The 18,133-nt window shown below is 37.9% G+C and overlaps 1 protein-coding gene, 2 long non-coding RNA genes and 1 pseudogene across 3 annotated transcripts; 3 read left to right on the top strand and 1 right to left on the bottom strand.

Annotated features, from left to right (window-relative positions):
• Positions 1–18,133, top strand: part of LOC146674917 (obscurin-like) — a 170,103-nt pseudogene that overhangs the window by 132,020 nt on the left and 19,950 nt on the right.
• Positions 1,627–11,878, top strand: LOC146674921 (peroxidasin homolog). Its single transcript, XM_085385374.1, has 7 exons — positions 1,627–1,663; positions 2,328–2,360; positions 5,351–5,632; positions 7,949–8,215; positions 8,563–8,844; positions 11,169–11,435; positions 11,820–11,878. The coding sequence occupies exons 1-7, from the start codon at positions 1,627–1,629 to the stop codon at positions 11,876–11,878; spliced, it is 1,227 nt and encodes a 408-aa protein (XP_085241500.1).
• On the top strand, positions 11,929–18,094 carry LOC146674922 (uncharacterized). The gene is made up of 3 exons (XR_014909676.1): positions 11,929–12,087; positions 15,945–16,226; positions 17,735–18,094. It is a non-coding gene; the product is annotated as an uncharacterized LOC146674922 (long non-coding RNA).
• On the bottom strand, positions 14,689–17,557 carry LOC146674923 (uncharacterized). Its single transcript, XR_014909677.1, has 2 exons — positions 16,914–17,557; positions 14,689–16,832 (listed from the first exon to the last, which is right to left on the bottom strand). It is a non-coding gene; the product is annotated as an uncharacterized LOC146674923 (long non-coding RNA).

Raw genomic sequence — 18,133 nt, forward strand, 5'->3', positions numbered from 1 at the left:
ACCACCGCTCTAAAACACTTCAAAAACTCTGGTGTGGATGTGGTGTCTGGTGTGGTTACTTATTCTTGTTAGCAAACTTCAGTAAATGTAAAGAGGAAGTGGAAGTTTGCTCGAGTTATAAGTGAACTGTTTAACACAATGAAGCAACATGTGGTTTGTTGCTTTGTGCATTTTCTCAGTAGACTTTTACGATTCAAAGTTACTATGGCAACATGAGTAAAAATAAGGGCAAAAGTCTATCAGGAATAATTATTATAACATTAGATACACAGAAAAAAAACATCCGTCTACAGTCATGTTGTAGGTAATACACCACAGTATCTTCTGATCTATTAGTCTACACATCACTGAATCATTTGGACAGATTAACATTTGTGGAATCACACAGTGTTTAAGTCTCAGTTATTTATTTATGTTGACTGGAGGGTGTAAGTTGAAACTTCTGTGATCTGGAAGACTTTGTGATGACCCACAGGTAAGTCTCTGTGTTCATGTGATCAGTTATCTGTAACTCAGTTTTCTTCATTTGTTACCATCGAGGCCTGAAACTATCAGCTTCATAATAAAGGTCACCTTTGTTTGGTACTCTGAGTCCTGCTCTGGATATGGGTCTGCTTTTTGAACTGACTCTGGACACAATCACATGATCTTGGTTGGTAACATGTGGTGTTCAACACAAACATCATTATTACAGTGTTTCAATCATTGTTTCACATCATCAGTTTGTTTTATTTTATTGTGTTTACATGTAGTCAGAGGCTGAGGTCAGTGTGCATCTGCACATACATGTCAAAGCAAGACAAAGAACAGTCTGCAGAATAAATGAGTTCCTGCTTTACTTTGAAATGACAACAGATAATAAATATAACTTTGAATTTATCTATGAATTTAATTGTTCTTTAGTTGGTGAAACATAAAGGTCTTTAGTCTCACGTCAGCCACACACTGAGTCATTTCCTGTGTTTGGGTCTCCACAAAACTTAAAACCAGAATTTAACCACAAGGTGGAAACTTTCACAGGTCTGAGGTCAAAGGAGCCTTTTCACTATATTACTGCATGATGATGTTTCAGCTAAGAGTCGAATAAAATAAACATATTTTAATGCAGCCTAAAGTAAGAATTTAATTTTAATTTAGCAGTTAAACAATTAAAAGGAGAAAAATGATTTAAAAAGGCTTTTGTGAAAATACAGGCACCAAAGTAGAAAAGCTGTTTTGGTTATATTCACTCTCAGTGACTCCCAGTCTGCAGAAACCTGCCAGGAGACAAATATTAGTGGATATTGCAGCCAAAAAATCCCCCAAACGGGCAAAAGAAATATCCTGACATGAAGCAACAGAACAGCTTTGTATATTATAGAGAAAGGAAACAACACAACACAAGAAACAAGCTTCTATGTTTGCAGTGGACAGGAAATATAAACATGTCAACCAACTGCTGCGGTCAAAGCTACACGAGCTGTTTAAGTTTCATGTCAAAGGGCAGGAAGCACAGAGAGACCAATCAGAATAAGAGCCTGTAGAAAAACTCTTCTTGTATCTATATTAAACACAACTTCTCCTTTTTCTGCAAACTAAAACTGTTTGATTATCTGAGGATCAGAGTGCAGCAGGCTGGATGTGACGATGGGGCACTCTTTGCTCTGCATGATGGGCTTTTTCTGTAAGTACACGTCTGGCATTGTTTGAACGGCAGCGATTAATGAAAATGTTTCTGATCTGTGAGAATTACAGTGAGTCACTGCTTTAACCTGTTTACCTGAGAGCTGGAACAAAGCAGACTTGTGATTCTTTAAGTGTTTAAATGTTTGATACACTGCTGCTTTTTGCATCACTTATAGTTAAATGGTAAAATGGTAAATGGCCTGCATTTGTATAGCGCTTTTCTAGTCTGTAAGGACCCCAAAGCGCTTCACACTACATTCAGTCATTCACACACTGGCGATGGCAAGCTACATTGTAGCCACAGCTGCCCTGGGGCGCACTGACAGAGGGGAGGCTGCCGGACACTGGCGCCACCGGGCCCTCTGACCACCACCAGTAGGAAAACACGGGGTTAGTATCTTGCCCAAGGATATTTGCCATGCAGCCAGGATGCAGCCTGGGATCGAACCACCGACCTTCTGATTAGTGGATGACCTGCTCTGCCACCTGAGCTACAGCCACCCCACACTGTGTTACAACAGTTTGGATTTTTATGTTTATTTTATTTTATTGTCAAACAGATTACTGGTTATTACTGTTCATCTTCAATAAAGTCTTAATTTATTTTTGTTTTGATTTTAATCGTTGTATAATGGCTGATGAGGTTTTATTCATTATTTTAGTGCTCAGTACTGTCATCTGTGGAAATGCTGAAGGTAAGAAATGATTATTTTCTTCCTGTTCATATATGTAGCTGTTATCTCCTATAATGTGCTCAATAATATCCTCCCTGTGTTTACATGTTATCTTCTGCACAGACTCAATGCTTCTATTCAGCCTGTGCAGTTAAACATAAATGGCTTCAGTAAGCGCTCCATGTGGAGACTGTGGCGTTCTTCAGAGCTTTTACTGATGTACCATTTGTACCACTTTCAGTCTGTAAAACTGTAACAACAAAACAGAGCAGGTACATTTAATCTCAGTGTAGATGCACAAATGTCACATGACCAATGCAAGATCATAACATTAACAATAAATGGACAAAGCCTGTCAAGTGACGTAAATACAAATACCACATACTGACATGTTTTATGCTAACAGGCAAAACAAAGCACTAACAGTTAGCTTACAGTAGTAATGTAAACTTCACAGACCCACAGAGCACTAATATGTAGAAACAATCCATCATCTGCCCAAACTTACACTTTATCCCATCTCAAGAGCAGCAGATGCAGAACTATCACAGACAGGGAGCTCTAGCCATTATTACTCGGCACTTCCTCCATTTAACCACTAGATGGCGGACTTTGACATGAGCAGACCAGGAAGAAGCAGATGAATAAATGCGACCCGTCATATAACAAACTTGAAACAAACTATATTTCAGGAATAACCTGAGGGACAAAATATTGTATATGATGCAGCTCACACTCCACTGCATTTATTGGTTAAAATATTAAAAGATCATATCAAGAGTGCAACCATGTGAGCAGATGTTTCACTCAGCCGATACACAAACTTTATATTTACTAGAGTTTGTTGCCTTGAAACTGACTGATTTCCTTTTCATGAGTATTTATCTGTCCATCCTCACAGATCACAGTTATGATTCACAAGATGCTGATGAACTGGAGGATCAATCTAATTTATTACAGCACAGCGTGATGAGTTTAGGGTAAATGCAGGTAACTCAAATCTGAAAACAGACTCAACCACAGATCAGCCAGTTAAAGTCCTGCCTGAAGACTTTAATCAGTCTTATTATGAATTTTTACTCTCAGTTATTTATAGTGTCATGGTGTGCTGTCTGCCTCAGTGTCCTCTTGAAAAAACCTCTGAAAGTTGTTAAAGTCATGAATGAATAAGACTTCACATACACAAGAGTAACAAGTAAAACAAACTGGACAAAGTGCCATTGATATAGATTTATTCATTTGTCACTGTCATGGTCTTTCATCATTTTACTCTGAGTGCTTCTTCCTCATCTTTGTTTAGCTTTTTAAAAAAATATTTCCTCTTTAATTTGAAGGTTTGTTTCTTTCATATATAAATAGTTCTGCTGTGTCTTGTCAGTCTTTGTCAGAGCATCTGTGAACACTCACGTGTGTTCATCTCTTAGTTGTTTCTATTGACAGTTTATTTATTTCTGGTTTTACATTTTGATTCTTTGTATGTTTCCATTTTTAGACTATTTCAGCTAGTTCAGCTTTATTTAAGTTATTTTGCTTCCTGCATTTGAGTTCACACCTCTGCACTCCACTCATTGTTACAGAGACACATATTTGCAAGTCTGTGGACTCTACTGGAAGAATGGACACAAAATACTTTTTCTCTAATTTGGTGTTTCTATGATAGTAGCTTAGTTTGGAGATTTTACTGTAGCAAAGTCATGTATTAACCCTCGTGTGCATTTTATTATCCCTGTGTGTGATCAGGTTTGTAAATATGTCGAAACATCTGTGTGCACAGATATTATCAGCTGGAAAGTCTTAAAGTTTTGCATGAAGCACTTAAAATACAGACGTGTGGTCAAGTTTCAGCTCACCTGCTCTCTTTGTTGTCTGTTTTATTACTTGTGACCTTTGCTGCACTTCTGCTGTGACAGATCCACAGATGAGTGTAGAAGGTTTTCTGTAATCGAGGGTTCATTAACCCTGAGCTCAGGCTCACAGGCTCAGGCTTTCTGTCACACTCAGAACAAACCACCAGGTGGCGTATTACTCAGCCAGGCTCACCTGCTCTTCACCTTGTATTTGAGTCTCAGTTGCAGTAGGAAATAAAACCAGCTGGAACATCTGTGTGGCAGATGTGGTGGGTTTGTCCTTCTTCCACTAAAAGGACCACAATAATAGCCTCATATTTGTCTAAGTTACAGAACTTAAAGTCAAGGCCACTCTGACAGCAGACAGCACAACCACACCAGCAGGGGGCAGTGTGACACTGACCTGTGAGGTGAATTACTCTGTTCAGAAAAACCTCATCTGAAAATGAGATCATCTCTTTTAGCTCTAAGAGTGCAATCTCTGTCTCTGATGGAGGCATCTACACCTGCAGAGGAAGGAGAAGAAACACGAATTTAGTCACAACTAAAAGCGATTCAGTCATTATTCAGGAAACTGATGAGTTTAAAAAATTTTGAGAGTTGAAAAACGTCTTCTCCAAATTGTAATGGAAATCAATATTCACTAATCACCAGTACTTAAACCACTAAATCTGTCAAATTATTAATTATTAGGCTCAGTACATTGTTTCACCTTTGTTCAGTCTTCAGATCACTTACAGACACAGAGGAGTTCATGGTGCTGTTTTGTATTTTTAGAGTGATTTAAAAAACAGTTTGTGCTCCTTTCCTGGTTACTGAACCTTTACTCTTAGTTTTTCTTTGCCAGTTTTGACTTTGGTGCCACATAAAAACTTTGTATTTCACATTTTATGAACAGTTTATGAGAGCAGAGCAGCCTCCAGCTTTGAATCCATCACTGGAGGTTTAACAACATTGTTAGGAAACAACAGCTAACTGATGACTCATTGATTATATGTTCATAAATGTATAAATATGGAAATGTAAATATGTAGAAATAAATGCAAACTGTTGAATATAAAGATCCGTTAATTACCTGATTTAATTTATTTATTTAAAAGAAAGAACTTTTTGATTTTCAAGTCCAATTATCAGTGTGCTAATGATATATTTTTGTTTGAACAGCTTTGCCTAAGCCCACTGTGACACTGCAGCCATCCTGGACTCAGATATACAGCGGTGAGATATACAGCGGTGAGACAGTCACTGTCAGATGTGAGATTCAGGGAGGTGAAGGAGCTCAGTGGACGTATGAATGGAATCCAGCCAAGTTAAACACACCTCCAACATCCAATGAATACACAATCAGCAGTGTTAGTGAGTCTGATGGTGGAGGATACAGCTGTCGGGCCACAAGAGGCTCCTCCTGGACAGAGTGGAGTGATGTCATCACACTGAATGTAAAACGTAAGTTGGAGATATTTCACTCACACTATGTTTTTTTAATTTATATTGTAACACACCGAAGGCTTTTTTGTTTATTTGTTGTTTATTATCAAAAGTAGCAAAAATGGCTTTGATAAAAATTAACAGTAAAGACTCAAAGTTAAACATCTGAAGTATGGAAAAGATTTTGTTATATTGTCATATGTTATAATATTTTTATATTTTTAATGTTGAATTTCTTATCTATAAAATAGTGTAGAAGACATTTCTTACTTCTTAAATTACTGTTTGTAATTATGCTATTAAATAGTGGCAATTATAACATAAGTAATTCTTTGGATATACATTTTTAAACAAAGTAAAACAAATTAAAATGTGTCTCTGTGCTGAGACCTGGTGGAACTCAAAAAGGTTTTAATTCTTTCAGCTGACTGAAAGCTCTCACCACCTGCAACAGTCACAGGCAGCTTCCTGCAGGAACCTGGTCACAGCAGAGGTCTTGCATCTATTTGAACCCTTTTATATGCCAACACCTCACTGCTGATATTTATGGCAGCTCTGAACTATAATTATTTATGGTGGATCTGTCTCCTCCTGTGCTTGTTTATCATCCCCTCAAGCTAAACAAGGATTTTATTTCCACCCTTTTCTTTGGAATCATATAAAGATTTGACAGCATTCTAACTCTTGGGGATTTTAATGTTTGCTGCCCATCAAACTCCTAAAACCACAGATGACATGAGTTTTACAGTCTATTTAAAAGTTTTGCTAGACTGCTGTGATGACATAAAATCATGGTTGGCAATTCATTTTTTTGAATGTAAACGATCAAAAAAATTGTATTATTTGAACCTTCAGACCCTCGTTTTGCTCGTGTAACCTTGTTCCTCTGAAAAAGTTCAGAACTCTCTTTGAAAAAAATCTGCAGGTGATCCTTGATGACAGTTTCTCATTTGAGAAATAAATAAATTGTGTTGTAAAAGGGTTCGGGCATTTGCAAAAATGACGTTCGTTATGTCATCTGCTCACTTTAAGAAAGTAATTCATGCATTTATTTCATCCATTCTTGTGTAATATGCTTTATTTTGGTAGCAGTCAGGCTATAATGATTATTTAATTGTTTGTTTTTAAGTCTCTGAATGGATTCACTCCCTCGTAGCTCTCTGATCTTTTAAATAAACAAACTCCAAACAGAACTCTAAGGTCAGCTGAAAAGTTGCTTCTATTTGTTCCTAGAAGCAGACTAAAACACAGGTTAAGACTAAGACTGGGCCTTTGTGATTGTTTTGCCTGAACTTTGGCACAGTTTGCCCTTCAAATTACTCTTTGATTACCAAATAAATAGTGTGCAGAAAAAAAAATACAATTCCCAAGGGGCCTCCCTCAACTGGACACATTTGACATAAAAGACTCAGCTCCTCCTTCAGATATCAGTGGGCTGGTTCAATTTGAGGAGTGTGGGTGTGGGCAGAGGCAGTGGGACAGCTAAGCCTGAGCCAGTGGTTTGATCTGTTTGTCTTGCCAGCAGGTCAGCAGATAAGTGATTTAGCATATATATGTACAAAGGGTCTGACTGCACCAACTAACTGCATGTTGACTAAAAAACACACAAACACATTGTTTTCTGTTAGAAGTGAAGTAAGTTGACTAATAGTAGGAAAGCTTTTCATGCAGACTTCCTCTGAGTTTAATTTCCACCTGTCTCACTTTCCTATTTAAAAAAAAACAGACCTTACTTCTAACAGACCCATCCTACAGTCTCTTTGTCCTGCAGAGGTGCTGCTCTAGCCTCTTCTTTGTTGAAAAAAACAAAACTAACGCTATGAAACATAAACATTTAAAAGTACAGTGTGAAGCAAACAATATTTTGTGGTGATAGGTTAATAATTTTTATCACTTTTCTTCCTCTTACGGTGCCCCTGCCTAGATTACTGCAACAGTCTAAGCAAACAATCAGCTGAATGACTGCAGACCAAACAGATTTAAGCTGCCAGGCTTTGAGCTCAAACACATCACATAGGATCCCAGCACTCCCATTTTTCATACTGGCTACCAGCTTCACGCTGATTTTAACCTCAAAGTAAATGTAAAGCAGAAAAATCTGTGAGTTTTGGAGTATAAATAAAATATAACTTTACAAAGTAAATTCTAATACATTTTATATTAAAATGTTGTGTTACAGTGTGAAAGCTATAAATTGTTTTATTGTGACTTTGTTTTGATTTTCAGACTTCAAACTGTCTGTGAATCATTTGCTTTGCATTCACTCTACTCTTACGTTATAAAGAGCAGAGTTTTCATGTTTCTCTTCTAACTGGATCATTCTTATGTGAACAGTTCCCACTAAGCCCACTGTGACCCTGCAGCCATCCTGGACTCAGATATACAGCGGTGAGACAGTCACTGTCAGATGTGAGATTCAGGGAGGTGAAGGAGCTCAGTGGACGTATGAATGGAGACGAGGCCAGGTTAACATACCTGAAACATCCAGTGAATACAGAATCAGCAGCGCTGCTGAGTCTGACAATGAAGAATACAGCTGCCGGGGCAGAAGAAGCTTTTCCTGGACAGAGTGGAGTGACATCATCGCATTCAGAGTATTATGTAAGATGGACACGTTTCACACATTTTAATTACAATGTTTCATCCAAAAACACAACAAAATTCTTTGTATTGCGACAACACAACAGGTTTTGTTTTTAATTTTGTGTGATTATTTGGATATATTGGAGGTTTAACAGCATTGTTTGCAAACAACAGCTAACTTACAGCTCATAGGTTACATGTTCATAAATGTATAAATAAATGCAAATATGTAGAAATAAGTAAACAATCAAATATAAAGATCAGTAAATTACCTGGTTTAATTTATTTAATAAAAACAAAACATTTTATTGTTGATTTTCAAGTCAAATTATCAGTCTGCTAATGATATCTGTTTATTTGATCAGCTCCTCCTAAGCCCACTGTGACCCTTCAGCCACCTTGGCCTCAGATATACAGCGGTGTGATATACAGCGGTGAGACAGTCACTGTCAGATGTGAGATTCAGGGAGGTGAAGGAGCTCAGTGGACGTATGAATGGAGTCTAGCCAAGTTAAACACATCTCCAACATCCAATGAATACACAATCAGCAGTGTTAGTGAGTCTGATGGTGGAGGATACAGCTGTCGGGCCACAAGAGGCTCCTCCTGGACAGAGTGGAGTGATGTCATCACACTGAATGTAAAACGTAAGTTGGAGATATTTCACTCACACTATGTGTTTTTAATTTATATTGTAACACACCGAAGGCTTTTTTGTTTATTTGTTGTTTATTATCAAAAGAAGCAAAAATGGCTTTGATAAAAATTAACAGTAAAGACTCAAAGTTAAACATCTGAAGTATGAAAAAGATTTTGTTATATTGTTATATGTTATAATATTTTTATATTTTTAATGTTGAATTTCTTATCTATAAAATAGTGTAGAAGACATTTCTTACTTCTTAAATTACTGTTTGTAATTATGCTATTAAATAGTGGCAATTATAACATAAGTAATTCTTTGGATATACATTTTTAAACAAAGTAAAACAAATTAAAATGTGTCTCTGTGCTGAGACCTGGTGGAACTCAAAAAGGTTTTAATTCGTTCAGCTGACTGAAAGCTCTCACCACCTGCAACAGTCACAGGCAGCTTCCTGCAGGAACCTGGTCACAGCAGAGGTCTTGCATCTATTTGAACCCTTTTATATGCCAACACCTCACTGCTGATATTTATGGCAGCTCTGAACTATAATTATTTATGGTGGATCTGTCTCCTCCTGTGCTTGTTTATCATCCCCTCAAGTTAAACAAGGATTTTATTTCCACCCTTTTCTTTGGAATCATATAAAGATTTGACAGCATTCTAACTCTTGGGGATTTTAATGTTTGCTGCCCATCAAACTCCTAAAACCACCCTTCCAACAGATGACATGAGTTTTACAGTCTATTTAAAAGTTTTGCTAGACTGCTGTGATGACATAAAATCATGGTTGGCAATTCATTTTTTGGAATGTAAACGATCAAAAAAATTGTATTATTTGAACCTTCAGACCCTCGTTTTGCTCGTGTAACCTTGTTCCTCTGAAAAAGTTCAGAACTCTCTTTGAAAAAAATCTGCAGGTGATCCTTGATGACAGTTTCTCATTTGAGAAATAAATAAATTGTGTTGTAAAAGGGTTCGGGCATTTGCAAAAATGACGTTCGTTATGTCATCTGCTCACTTTAAGAAAGTAATTCATGCATTTATTTCATCCATTCTTGTGTAATATGCTTTATTTTGGTAGCAGCCAGGCTATAATGATTATTTAATCGTTTGTTTTTAAGTCTCTGAATGGATTCACTCCCTCGTAGCTCTCTGATCTTTTAAATAAACAAACTCCAAACAGAACTCTAAGGTCAGCTGAAAAGTTGCTTCTATTTGTTCCTAGAAGCAGACTAAAACACAGGCTAAGACTAAGACTGGGCCTTTGTGATTGTTTTGCCTGAACTTTTGGCACAGTTTGCCCTTCAAATTACTCTTTGATTACCAAATAAATAGTGTGCAGAAAAAAAATACAATTCCCAAGGAGCCTCCCTCAACTAGACACATTTGACATAAAAGACTCAGCTCCTCCTTCAGATATCAGTGGGCTGGTTCAATTTCAGGAGTGTGGGTGCAGAGGCAGTGGGACAGCTAAGCCTGAGCCAGAGGTTTGATCTGTTTGTCTTGCCAGCAGGTCAGCAGATAAGTGATTTAGCATATATATGTACAAAGGGTCTGACTGCACCAACTAACTGCATGTTGACTAAAAAACACACAAACACATTGTTTTCTGTTAGAAGTGAAGTAAGTTGACTAATAGTAGGAAAGCTTTTCATGCAGACTTCCTCTGAGTTTAATTTCCACCTGTCTCACTTTTCTATTTAAAAAAAAAAACAGTCCTTACTTCTAACAGACCCATCCTACAGTCTCTTTGTCCTGCAGAGGTGCTGCTCTAGCCTCTTCTTTGTTGAAAAAAAACAAAACTAACGCTATGAAACATAAACATTTAAAAGTACAGTGTGAAGCAAAGATTATTTTGTGGTGACAGGTTAATAATTTTTATCACTTTTCTTCCTCTTACGGTGCCCCTGCCTAGATTACTGCAACAGTCTAAGCAAACAATCAGCTGAATGACTGCAGACCAAACAGATTTAAGCTGCCAGGCTTTGAGCTCAAACACATCACATAGGATCCCAGCACTCCCATTTTTCATACTGGCTCCCAGCTTCACGCTGATTTTAACCTCAAAGTAAATGTAAAGCAGAAAAATCTGTGAGTTTTGGAGTATAAATAAAATATAACTTTACAAAGTAAATTCTAATACATTTTATATTAAAATATTGTGTTACAGTGTGAAAGCTATAAATTGTTTTATTGTGACTTTGTTTTGATTTTCAGACTTCAAACTGTCTGTGAATCATTTGCTTTGCAGTCACTCTACTCTTACGTTATAAAGAGCAGAGTTTTCATGTTTCTCTTCTAACTGGATCATTATTATGTGAACAGTTCCCACTAAGCCCACTGTGACCCTGCAGCCATCCTGGACTCAGATATACAGCGGTGAGACAGTCACTGTCAAATGTGAGATTCAGGGAGGTGAAGGAGCTCAGTGGACGTATGAATGGAGACGAGGCCAGGTTAACATACCTGAAACATCCAGTGAATACACAATCATCAGAGCTACTGAGTCTGACAATGAAGAATACAGCTGCCGGGGCAGAAGAAGCTTTTCCTGGACAGAGTGGAGTGACATCATCGCATTCAGAGTATTATGTAAGTTGGACACGTTTCACACATTTTAATTTATACTGCACAATGTTTCATCCAAAAACACAACAAAATTCTTTGTATTGCAACAACACAACAGGTTTTGTTTTTAATTTTGTGTGATTATTTGGATATATTGGAGGTTTAACAGCATTGTTTGCAAACAACAGCTAACTTACAGCTCATAGGTTACATGTTCATAAATGTATAAATAAATGCAAATATGTAGAAATAAGTAAACAGTCAAATATAAAGATCAGTAAATTACCTGGTTTAATTTATTTAATAAAAACAAAACATTTTATTGTTGATTTTCGAGTCAAATTATCAGTCTGCTAATGATATCTGTTTATTTGAACAGCTCCTCCTAAGCCCACTGTGACCCTGCAGCCATCCTGGACTCAGATATACAGCGGTGTGATATACAGCGGTGTGATATACAGCGGTGAGACAGTCACTGTCAGATGTGAGATTCAGGGAGGTGAAGGAGCTCAGTGGACGTATGAATGGAGTCCAGCCAAGTTAAACACACCTCCAACATCCAATGACTACAAAATCTTCACAGCTACTGAGTCTGACAGAGGAGAATACAGCTGCCGGGGTAGACGAGGTTCTTTCTGGACAGAGTGGAGTGATGTCATTACATTGACTGTCTTATGTAAGTTGAACATATTTCTTTCATTTTAATTTCAAAAACAAAACAAAATAATTTCATCAGTACTGTGGTTTCTGGGGTATTTGTTAACACAGTGGAGTGACATCATCACACTGACTGTGTCATGTAAGTTGGGCATATTTCACCTTTTTTTTAAAAAAAATTCTATTGCACAACGTTGGATGCAAAAACAAGAAAATATCATGTCTTTCAATAAAACTGCAGGCTTTCTTCTCATTTTAGTATCAAAAGTAGCGTAAAACAAGTTTTCAAGTGTGGTATCGCAAGAAATTAGTTGGTTATATAAATATATGAGTATGCATAATAGTTATTATTCATAGATACCTACATCCTAAGTTCCTGTTATTCATCTGAAAGAAAAAGAATGAGTGTGTCGTTACAATGGTAATGCCAGGAGAGCCAGTAGTGGTTCTGTGTTACATTAATGTTGTAAGGAAGTGGAAGAAGAGTGTGTCCTGTAGGAGGCAGTAGAAAATGGATACTCATGTTCTGTACATGCACTGAAAAGAAGGTTCAGTAAACCAGTGTCAACGATACTTCATTGTTAGTCTCAGTTATTTTATTTCTATTTTTTGAAGATGCAACATAAAGTTTTACATAAAATCCACAGCAATCACTCACAGTGAAACTGTTATGATACGGCTGTGTGGCAGGGAGGATGTAGGACACAAACGCAAAACAATCATCAGAGCAATGAACTTAAAAGGCTGCTTTATTGCAGCGGTATAATTTTCACGAAAAGAAAAAAACTTGCAAAAACAAAATGAAACAAAAAACTGGGAACTAAAAACAAAAACACTGGGAAACCTGTAAACTAGTGACACTGATCTCAGGGAGCACGGAAACACGCAGCATGGTGAGGGGACGACGTGACACTGACAGAGAGAAACACGGGTCTGAAATACACTGAGTGAAACGAGGGAATGAGACACATGAGGGGAGAACAGTCGAGACCAGCGTGAAGCAAAACTAGAAACAGTGACAAAGGACAAGAGACCGTCAAAGTAAAACAGCAAGTATAACACAGACACGGACGAGACACTGAACATAGGGAACACGGAGCACAGAGACCAGAGAGACAAAAGACACGACTATGGTGGGTTTTGATTATCTATTTTCCGATTAAAATCGATTCTAGCTTGAATAACGTGATATTTATTCAATAAAATCCTGAATCGATTTTCTAAATATAAATGTATTTTTCCCGAAACGCCAGAATCTCAGGTTAAACCACAAGATTTCAACAGCCACCAACCAGCTAAAACAGTAAATGAGAGCAGGCATCTGCTGTGATGCTCACACCTTTGATAAAGTCTCAACTTTTATAGATATAAAAATATGGATATGTACTGATAAGTGATCAGAATTATAATATTTCTGACTGTCTGAGGCAAAATTTCCCACATTCAAATCGAATCGACTTCTAGAAATCAGTGACGATACCCAACCCTGGACACGACTGACTGGGGAACAAGAAAATACAGTGTCCCCTCGTTTATGTCGGGAGTTAAATTCTAAAAGTAATCCACGATAGGTGAAATCTGCGAAGTAGCCAACTTTATTTTTTACAATTATTATAGATGTTTTAAGGCTGTTAAACCCCTCACTACACACTTATTCACTTTTCTCAGACAGGCACGAACATTTTCACAGTTTTCTCTCTTGTTTAAACTCTCAAAGTTCAAACCTTCTAGAAAAATAAGTCCAAAATTAAAGAATGAAACCAAACACACCCGCGGTTGCCTTTGACGGTGCAACACGTTTTGTTGCCAGTGTTGTGTTTGTTGGGGAGAAAACTTACAAACATACAGTGCAGCACTTCAGAGTCACACTGCTAGCGATCAAAGATTTATGTAAATTTGACAAGCTGAACGCATTCTGTACTGGACAGCAGCGGTCCTTTATCGCAGGCTTTCTTTTACATTGAGAGTAAGATCCTCCTCCTCTCTCCCTGATGCTCGCTGATCGCTATGGTAACACGTAAATATTTCTTTCAAAATTAGACACAAAACTACAAAAAGATAAAAAATAAAGTACATGAAAATATATAAATCACCATAACGCTGAATCAGTGAGAGCCCTGTGCTTGTTTCTCTGCAACGAGCCGGTCCCACCTGGGCATAATGGGGGACAGTGACACCTGAAGTGTGTTGCTTTTGCTCAGTCTGCGCCGCAATTTTGTTTTGGAAGCTGTAACTGCAGAAAACTCCGCTTCACACAGTTATGATGTCGGAAATGGCAACAGGGTTTTTAGTGCTGTTGTGGCAATCTCGGGGTATTCTCGGGCGACACCGGCAAAGCTCATAATTTACTCATAACAGCCAGGAAAAGATCCAGGGAAACCGAGCTAACAATAAAAACTCTGAAAACCATAAATTTTACACTCCAGTCTCAACTCTCGCTGCCCGGTACCAAATGACTCACGGTCCCGGCGAGGCCGCGAAAGGTGAATTGCATTGTAGCGAGGGAGAGACCACTGTAATACAAAATCAAAACACTGGTTCACAGACCCAGGACTGTGACAGAAGCATGTGGAGTTGAAAGACATATTCAGTAAATTTCATTAAAAAAATGAAACACAAATGTAATGATCCCAGTTTATTCAGCTCAGTTGCTGCATGTGGATTTTTCACCAGTTTTCAGCAGAGTGGAAGCAGGCAGTGGTTTAACCCACTTTTGTTTAACCCAGTTTTCTCCTGTTTTGTGGACAGCCAGGGAGGTCTGGCATTGCATCTTCCTTTTCTTGATCAGGGAAGTTTTACCCTGTGTTTTGTTTCTAGGAAGGGGGAGAGTTTTTGTTTGTTAATTTGGCCTTGGAGAGCCTGATGCTTTTAGCTTCCTGGCTCAGCTGTGTTTATTGCGAGTCTTTTCCTTTTTTTTTCAGCTTCGTAAAAATAAACCTCGTCAATTCAGCAGCAGCTGTGTGGTTTTTGCGTGCGTTACACACTTTTCCCGTGTTGTTTTGCGTTTCTGTTTTGAGGGGCGTAACAGTCGTTAAATTCTTTCTACATGGTGTTCTTAATGTGAGTGAATAATCCAGCACAGCCAGTTTACAACATAGGACACATATTAAACAGGTCAATACTGATAGATAGATAGATAGATAGATAGATAGATAGATAGATAGATAGATAGATAGATAGATAGATAGATAGATAGATAGATAGATAGATAGATAGATAGATAGATAGATAGATAGATAGATACTTTATTGATCCACAAAGCAAATTGTGTTAGAGCAGCATGATAAAAAGTGAAAATAGGGCCTTACACTATGAGACGGCGCAGGAACTTTTATATTTACAACAGTGAAAAAGAAAAGTAAAAATTACATTTGTTAAAAACAGTTAAAGTAAAACTGATATTGTGTATAATATGTTAGGGATTTTATACCTGACAGGAAAGTAAGGTCTCAGGTTATTCAGAAGAATAACAGCCCACCGACAACTCTGGATTATATGCTCATAAATATGCAAATGTAAAGATGTAGAAATAAGTAAATAGTGCGATGTTTGAGTATAAAACTTCTTTTTTACAATGTACAATCTGAGAGACTGAAGTTGTTTACATGATATTGTGTGTTGATGTTCAGTCGCACAGATTTGTGCACACCTGGTTGTTTCCGTCACTTTGCTGGTAGATTCTTAATATCAGCAAATTAGATTTAAGGTTTAATCTGATTTTTTTTTATGACCTTTTTATTGTTGATTTTCAGTCAAATTGTCACTGGGGTGAAAAACATGTTATTACCCCTAACAAGAGCAATAAAACCAGGAAAGCGTCAATGATCGTTTTATATTTCTATAAGTCTGATGATGGGATATTTTCTCTTTGAACAGATCCTCCTAAGCCCACTGTGACCCTGCAGTCATCCTACACTCAGATATATGGAGGAAAAATATACAAACATACCTCAGTCACTGTCAGATGTGAGATTCATGGAGGGGAAAGAGCTCAGTGGATGTATGAATGGAGAGGAGGCCAGAAAAACATACATGAAACATCCAGTGTATATACAATCAACAGAGTTACTGAGTCTGATGGTGGAGGATACAGCTGCCGGGGTAGACGAGGTTCTTTCTGGACAGAGTGGAGTGACAGCACCTCATTGAAAGTAATAGGTAAGTTGGACATATTTCAAATATTTTAATTTGTACTGAACAATGTTTCATCAACTCAACCAAACGTTTTGTATTTCAACAGCACTGTAGGTTTATTTTGTGTTTAGGATCAAAAGTAGTTTAAAATATCTTTTAGTGTCATTATAAAGATATTTAATAATCACTCAGTGAAACATCTGGAAAATATTTTGTTAGTTTGATGAAAGAATTCAGTCCAAATGTAATAATCCCAGTCACTCCCATCTTGACCTCATGGCTGCACATGTGGAGTTTATCACTGCAGATCAGTTACTTCCTTTGTTTTTAGCATTTTTACATTAATTCCTCGACGTTTCAGGTTTGACTACAATATAACCTCATTTTATGTCACGGTTCGCTTGAGGACTCACACGCAGGACTCAGAGGCACAGTCAGTATTTCTTACAGTTCCACCAGGTGTATATACAAACAGTGCAGGGGATAGTGCTATATACTAAGCGGTGACAGGGAAAGGGCTCTGGGGAAATCCAGGTAGGGAAAAGACACTTGCTCCTCTTCTGGCTCTCTCTCCAAACACTCACACAAAAGGGAATCCACTCGGGGAATGGAGGGTCGGGTCCAGGGGATCTATGTACAGAAGGAAACACACGTTAGACGTTTTGCACAGGGCAGCAAAAGAGAACTTGCTCAGAGTCGGGCTGCACTGACACGAGTCACACACAACGATCCAGCGATGAGTAGAAGCCACTCCCTGTCTTAAATGCTGGCTGCGCTGATGAGGCCCAGGTGTTTCCTCTTCAGAGGGGGCGTGGGCCGAGGGCGTGAACCCACCATGAGTTCCGCCCTGGCGAGAGAGCGAGAGAGAGAACACTACTAGTCAGCGGCCTGCTGATCCCCTGGCCGTGACATTTTATTAGAGACTGTTCTGCTACATTACAGGTTCCACTTAGATTCTTTCCTGTAATTGTTGTTAATGGCATTTGTTTATTTATTTATTTTAATTAATGAAAAATAAAGGTGTTCATGAGTGTCATAATATCTTTAATGATACGACAGCTAGAAGAACCTCCAGTGTAGAACAGATGCATTAGTGGATCAGTGGTTTGTGGTTCAGTTCATGGAAAATCAGTCAGAGCCACAAGAACCTGTTTGTTATACAATAACTACAAGTGTGACAAGTGTGTCCCAAATCAGCAACTGCACCAGTTTCACATGATGACCTCATCACAACTTTTAGAAAATGTTTCTCAAATGATGATTTCTTCCAGTCTTCTTAATCTGCTGTAAACTCATGAAAAATAATCTGTAACTTTTTGGAATCTGAACAAAAACTGTGCAAAGTAAAGACTTTACCTTTTACATTTTACTGAAAATATTGTGTTACAGTTTGAAACTTTTATGTTGTGACTTTTTGTTATGTTTAACTTGTTTCTCTGTGAACCAGCTGTTTTGCAGTCACTCTACTCTTATGTTATAAACAGCAGAGTTTTTATGTTTCTCTTCTAACTGGATCATTCTTATGTGAACAGTTCCCAGTAAGCCCACTGTGACCCTGCAGCCATCCTGGACTCAGATATACAGCGGTGAGACAGTCACTGTCAGATGTGAGATTCAGGGACGTGAAGGAGCTCAGTGGACGTATGAATGGAGACAAGGCCAGAAAAACATACCTGAAACATCCAGTGAATACACAATCACAGTTACTGAATCTGATGCTGAAGGATACAGCTGCCGGGGCAGAAGGGACTATTTGTTAACATATTGGAGTAAAGTTACTGGACTGACTGTATCATGTAAGTTGAAGATGTTCCGTACAGATAATTTGTTTTGTTAAAATAAGTGAAAACTGGCTTTCTTGCAGATTTGTAGCTGATTTTTTTGTGCTGCTCACTAAAATATTTTGGTTTCAGTTTGACAACAAAAAACAT

This window comes from Rhamphochromis longiceps, linkage group LG3 (genome assembly GCF_057381845.1).
Source record: "Rhamphochromis longiceps isolate RC_006_pf linkage group LG3, R_longiceps_female_GT1.1, whole genome shotgun sequence".
NCBI lineage: Eukaryota > Metazoa > Chordata > Actinopteri > Cichliformes > Cichlidae > Rhamphochromis > Rhamphochromis longiceps.

What these genes read in the sequence shown, in the direction of transcription:
- LOC146674921 (XM_085385374.1), top strand. Translation starts at nt 1,627, where the DNA reads ATGGGGCACTCTTTGCTCTGCATGATGGGCTTTTTCT. An exon ending in CATCTGTGGAAATGCTGAAG is followed by an intron (nt 2,361 to 5,350) that starts GTAAGAAATGAT and finishes TTGTTTGAACAG; the next exon opens with CTTTGCCTAAGCCCACTGTG. An exon ending in CATCGCATTCAGAGTATTAT is followed by an intron (nt 8,216 to 8,562) that starts GTAAGATGGACA and finishes TTATTTGATCAG; the next exon opens with CTCCTCCTAAGCCCACTGTG.